The sequence below is a fragment of the Lactuca sativa genome, chromosome 5 (assembly GCF_002870075.4).
Source record: "Lactuca sativa cultivar Salinas chromosome 5, Lsat_Salinas_v11, whole genome shotgun sequence".
NCBI lineage: Eukaryota > Viridiplantae > Streptophyta > Magnoliopsida > Asterales > Asteraceae > Lactuca > Lactuca sativa.
This window is the reverse complement of record NC_056627.2, coordinates 328,559,399-328,566,281: the sequence shown is the minus strand read 5'-3', so window position 1 is coordinate 328,566,281 and position 6,883 is coordinate 328,559,399. Positions and strand designations below refer to the sequence as shown.

General features: G+C 34.7%; 1 protein-coding gene across 1 annotated transcript; it reads left to right on the top strand.

Moving 5' to 3' along the window:
* Positions 1–2,325: 2,325 nt before the first annotated feature.
* LOC111889566 (triacylglycerol lipase SDP1) lies at positions 2,326–5,717 on the top strand. Its single transcript, XM_023885713.3, has 2 exons — positions 2,326–4,395; positions 4,488–5,717. The coding sequence occupies exons 1-2, from the start codon at positions 2,965–2,967 to the stop codon at positions 5,541–5,543; spliced, it is 2,487 nt and encodes an 828-aa protein (XP_023741481.1). The 5' UTR covers positions 2,326–2,964; the 3' UTR covers positions 5,544–5,717.
* The last annotated feature ends 1,166 nt before the right edge of the window (positions 5,718–6,883 follow it).

Genomic DNA, 6,883 nt, shown 5'->3' with positions numbered 1-6,883 from the left:
TGAACAAAAAATCCATATTTCATGCAAGAACCTGGCCTATGACTTTTCCCGTTTTACCCTTTGACTCCAAAACATAATTCAAAGGTTTAGATCTCATAGTCATAACCATCATTACCTCATTCCAAAAGGTTTAAACATCGCCTCCTTAAGGCCCAAAGTCTTTATGCAATCGACTTCCGACCCATGACTCAAAATCATATAATGATTTCGAACAGGGTGTTACAAATGGGTTGAAAATCTCAACCCAACCTGTTAATTTTGGGTTGGGTTCGGGTTGTGTTGGCGTGTTGGGTCAATTTTTGTTGACTTTACTCACTAAGCCTTAAGCTTATAGTTGCTACTTCATGTTTTTAGTTGCAGGTCCTTCAGGTTCAAAGGGCAGTGAGTTGGCATGATTGGGATATCTGGACATTCTTGAAGGGGCATGACATCTAGCTACACGTTCTTTATTACTTTATGGTTTTCAAAACATAACATAGCTCCCGCAATTTTTGTATGTTTGTATTAATATGACGTGTAAAGACAACTTTATATTTATTAATGATTATGAATAAAACCTTTTGGTAAACTTACACTCTGATTTTCAAAAAAATTATGGTTGGATTTTGGGATGTTACAAAATTAATTTGGACTTTGAAGTTTAAAGCGTCAATTAAATTTGCATAATTTGTGCTTATATAAATTACAACAGCTCCTACGAAAAAAAAAATTGTGTTTATAACCATTTATCTGATGACTTATCAGGTAAGACATAATAACTTTTTGATTTAAAATGTTCAAAGTTCACTTCCCTAATGTTCCAATTAATAGATGGCCAAAAGATAGTACGTGACATACTACAATGTCTTAACATATCATATAAAGATTGAACCATATCTTATGTGCTAGAAACCACAAACAGATGACCAAGAATCTATTTTATTTTAGGAAAGTTAAGTAATCTAACCATTATAAATGAGGTTTTCAAAGAAATTAACAATTTTTTTTATCAATCTTTGAAAAATAACCACTTTCACCGGAATGTCTCATTTTTTTTAATAACAAATCTATTCTACTTCTAAACTATTCCTAAATCCATTTATGTCCATAACGAGACTTGAACTCTCGACCCCAAGGGGGAAGGACAACACCGGATACCACAATGTTAGAAGCCATTTGGTCCGGAATGACTCATTCTGGAGTACTATTCATATTTTGGAATTTTTTTTATTATTATCATTTTCAAAGAAATCTTTTATTGTTTTTTTGGGATTTTGAATATTACATTTTGAATTGTTTAATGTGATCGTTTTTCAATAAAATATTTAAATTTATACACTCATATTATATATAATTCACATTACTACGTTTGTTTAACTTTATGTTAATTTTAAGCATTTTTTTTCGAAATTTCGTAATTATTCTTCAGATTTCGGACTTGTAATTGAAATTTCGGAGTTTTTTTTTTTCAAAATCCAAAACTTTATTTCGGAATCTTGGTATGGAATCCAGAATGTTGTTCCAAAATCGGTCAAAAAATGTGTGTGTGTTTTTTTCGGAATGCCCACTCCGGACTAAGTGACTATTTTTGTTTATTTTTTTTTCAAATACATATAAAAAATGTTATTAGATTATTTACTTTCTCTTTATTTTATGGACGGCTGAGAAACCATTTTACTTTTTAATCTCACTTCACTTTTATGATTATAATCTTATATAAGTTAGAAAAAAATAAAACTATAAAGAAAAAACGATATTATGAAGATTTTGATATTTTGTTTTCCATCTTATGAAAATTTAAATTGTGCATCCTTATTAAAAAGTCAAAAATATATAAATTAAACCCAAACATAATATACAAAAGCAAATCCCTATTTTAATAAATTAATAGTTTTAATCTCTTTTTCGTCAAGTTTCACTTTAATATAACTTCTTATTAATATTATGTCACGTGTTATTTAGATATATTGACAATTAATTTCATAATTCAAATTTACATTTTTTAATTATATTTAAATTTGAAGTTATAATAACTTTAAAATTTTGAAATATTTCTTAATTAATAATTTATTTAAAATGGTTTATTTATAATAATTGATTAATAAGTATAAATTTTTATTATAAAAATTTAATAAATTTTATAACTGTGGTTCCAAAGTTATACACCAGTCAAATATATAAATTTATTCATTTTAAGTTTGTAAATATGTGTAAGAGTGCCAAAAATACCAAACCTTTTTACAAAAAACCCAAATATTCAAAATCCAATCACCAATTTTGCCCTAATTGACTAATTTCCGATCAACAAAAATACAATCCCCCAAATTTTGAAAACCCAATACTTGATTCTTCGTCATCTTTTTTTTGCACAGTCACCGATGATGCATACCTTTCCTTCTCTTATCCGCAACTTTGAATAAATTTGGTTTGAATACTGAATCATGTTTATATAATGCGTACACTCCCGAATGACGTGATACATGTGCACCTCATCGTGTATATATCTTTATTTATCTCGATTATCCGATTTCTTCTGATACACTTTTCAGATCCCATACCTTCATTTTAAATTCAACTTTTAAACCCATAGGCATTATCCATTCCAATCAATTCAATTCTATCACACTTCCCAACATAAATTTTCGCGCGAATCCATTTTGATCTGGGTAGATTTCGTCAATCCGTCGGGGTTAGTGTTCTTGTAATTTGATCATACTTTACCATTTCATTCTTTGCTGATCCGGGGTATCGCGTTCTTCCACAAGCTCGAATTTGAGGAAATTTCAATTGTTGTAGGTCAGCTATTCTCGATCCTTATTCATATTCATTTCGATTTCTGGAATACGATCAATATTTCCGTGTGGGAGTTATCAAAATCTCGATTTGAAAAATTCTGAATTAGGGCTAGTGGTGTTCTCTTAGGATCATTTCTTTAACTTCAACTACTCTAAATACAATTATCAGCACCAAAATTCTACTGAAAAAATGGATATCAGTAACGAGGCTACCGTTGATCGGTTCTCAATCGGACCATCAACAGCCTTTGGCCGGACAATTGCTTTCAGAGTTCTATTCTGCAAGTCAATGGCACATTTCCGGCATCAAATCTTTCATATCTTATCGTTTTACTTCGATATAATTAGAACATACATATCAGATATCGCTACACCCATTATCTCATGGTTACATCCTCGCAACCCACAAGGAATCCTACTATTAGTAACCCTAATCGCCTTCTTGCTCAAACGCTACACAAACGTGAAAATAAAGGCCGAAATGGCTTACCGGAGGAAATTCTGGCGAAACATGATGAGGGCTGCGCTAACCTACGAAGAATGGGCTCACGCTGCCAAGATGTTAGATAAAGAAACACCCAAATTGAATGAACGCGACCTTTACGATGAAGAACTTGTAAGAAACAAATTCCAAGAACTCAGACACAGACGCCAAGAATGTTCACTTCGAGACATCATCTTCTGTATGCGAGCAGATCTAATCAGAAACCTCGGCAACATGTGCAATCCGGAGCTTCATAAAGGCCGGCATCAGGTTCCAAAGCTCATAAAAGAATACATCGATGAAGTCTCCACACAGTTAAGAATGGTTTGTGATTCCGATTCCGACGAGCTTCTTCTAGAAGAAAAGCTCGCGTTTATGCACGAGACACGTCACGCATTTGGCCGAACAGCTTTACTGTTAAGCGGCGGCGCTTCTCTCGGAGCTTTTCACGTGGGTGTAGTGAAAACACTCGTAGAACACAAACTCATGCCCCGAATAATCGCCGGGTCAAGCGTCGGATCCATTATGTGTGCAGTTGTCGCCACAAAATCATGGCCAGAGCTTCAAAGCTTCTTCGAGGATTCATGGCATTCATTGCAGTTCTTCGATCAAATGGGTGGGATCTTCAACGTTTTCAAAAGGGTAATGACACAAGGAGCACTTCACGACATCCGACATTTACAGGTTCTGTTAAGAAACTTAACGAATAATTTAACTTTCCAAGAAGCTTACGATATGACAGGCCGTGTTCTTGGAATCACGGTATGTTCACCAAGAAAACACGAGCCTCCAAGATGTTTAAACTACTTGACTTCACCTCATGTGGTTATATGGAGCGCTGTGACTGCTTCTTGCGCTTTTCCGGGTCTTTTCGAAGCTCAAGAATTAATGGCGAAAGACAGAGGTGGTGAAATCGTGCCCTATCATCCGCCGTTTCACTGGGGGCCGGAGGAGGTTGACGGGACCTCCGTTAGGCGGTGGAGAGATGGGAGTTTGGAGATTGATTTACCGATGATTCAATTGAAAGAATTGTTTAATGTGAACCATTTTATTGTTAGTCAAGCGAATCCGCATATTGCACCTTTACTTCGATTGAAAGAGTTTATCAGAGCTTATGGAGGCAATTTCGCTGCAAAGGTATATAAACTGAAATTAATAATTAGTAATTATTAAACTGCTGAGCTGGAATAATGATTTAAGGACACGTGTTTTGTTATTGTTTAATGCAGCTTGCACATCTTGTTGAGATGGAGGTGAAACACAGATGCAATCAGGTGTTGGAGCTTGGGTTTCCTTTAGGTGGACTTGCGAAGCTATTTGCTCAAGATTGGGAGGGTGACGTCACCGTTGTTATGCCTGCCACGTTGGCTCAGTATTCAAAAATCATACAAAATCCATCACATTTAGAGCTTCAAAAAGCCGCGAATCAAGGTCGTAGATGCACGTGGGAAAAGTTGTCAGCAATAAAAGCGAATTGTGGAATCGAATTGGCACTGGATGAATGCGTGGCAATTCTAAATCACATGCGCCGACTAAAACGAAGCGCCGAGAGAGCCGCAGCCGCCTCTCAATCTCACGCCGCCTCAAATCCCGTCCGATTCAACGCCTCCAAACGAATCCCGTCATGGAACTGCATCGCCCGCGAAAACTCCACCGGGTCCCTTGAAGACGACCTTGCCGACGTCCTCCACCACGGCGGTAGAAACTGGCGGCACCACCGCAACCATGACGGAAGCGACAGCGAGTCCGAAAGCGCCGCCGAGGTGACTTCATGGACGAGATCTGGCGGTCCGTTGATGCGCACAACTTCAGCCGATCAGTTTGTGGAATTCGTGCAAAATTTGGATTCGGATTCGAAAATGAATAAGGCGATTATGGTTTATCAGAACTTACGGGTGATCCCGCCTGACCGGATCTCTGATCCGGAATCTGACAACCGCGATGCTGGCGCTGCTAGAGTTAGCAGTGGTAGTATCACGGTGGCAGCGGGTGATCTTTTGCAGCCGGAGAGGATTCATAATGGGATTGTGTTTAATGTGGTGAGGAAAGGGGATTTGACACCGTCGAATCGAAGTCATGACTCGGAGAATAACTCCCCGTCTGACTCGGCGGCTGAGTGTGTGCAACTCGACTCACCAGAAAAAGACATGGATGGTAGCTCCGGGTCTGAATGTGGGGACAGTGAAATGTGCGAGGGTGAAAATGTCATTGAACCGGAAGAGGGTTGTGAAGTGAAGGATCATTGTAGTGTTGTAGATAATGATGGTGAAATCAAAAGCTTGTGAGTTGAGTTGACTCGGTAGTGATACAAATTTGTGGATTGAACCATTATTAGTAGATTAGATAGATGGAAACTTTACTTTATGTGTATTGATATATTGTGTAAATTCATTTAACAGTGTACACATGTAAGGGTTGGATTCGAAAAATTTATGTTACAATGACTATTTTTTTTTTTATCGATTTATACAAGTTTAAACAGAAAATTATAGTTATTTATATTTAAGTGACATTTGAAATTAAAATAGAACGAAGGACGAATGAGTAACAAAAAGTAAGGATTTTGATATCATGAGGAGAAGATATTTGGATAGGAAACAAATAAACGGGTCCATCAAGAAGCGAAAACTATACATAATTTGATTGGTAAATGACAATATTTTATTATCATACTTGACTAATGAAATGGATGTTTTAAAACGTGTTTGTTTTGATGATCATGAAAGAGACTGAAATTATGATATGATCGTGGTGGTTTGATTATAATGGTAGAATTTCTTATGCACTCATTAAAAATTAAAGTATTATATTTATCCAATCAAAACATTAAATATTATATTATTTTTTATAAACTTAAAAATATTATATTTGTCAAAAAAAAAAAAGATTAAAATTAAAATTATAAATTTTAATAATTTTAAATATTTAATTTAGCAATAGACTTACATTTTTCATAAATTCTCTAATATTGATTAATAGATTGAACTTCAAAATCTCATAAAAAAAAGGAGATTGCGATGATTTTTGGAGTAAAACCTAAAGCTCCATAACTAGTTTCATGAGTAAAACCTAAAGCTCCATAACTAGTTTCATCGTCATCTTCTTGCTTTAATTTTTTGGAACAAAACCAAAAGTTTTAATGTATTTGATAAACATCACAAAACCTAAGTAATCAAAATTAGGTATCTAGTTCTTTTGCTTTGAATATTGGTAGTGTTAAATACTAGTAATAAGTAATGAATCAAAGCTCCAGTCAATCCAATCATCCTCAAATCAATTATTTAAATTGATCACTTGTCAAAGTCTTATTTGATTTAATAACAAATTCAAATTTAAACCCACATTACAATTTTCGTCTCACACCCAAAATACTAACAAAATCATTGATAATATTTCTAATAGTAGCAGAGTCTTTTTGGGTTGGCTTCATGACTCAAATAACATAAGGAAATGAAGTTTAATAATGTGTTAATTTATTAAGAAATTAATAATTTAATTAGAAATTATTCTGGTAAATTAGTTAAAAATATTTGATTAATTAAAAGAGGTTGAATAATAATAAATCATAGGGATTATTGGAATATTCTAGAACCTCATGGAGGCTCTTAGAATGGATGGTTTTGAT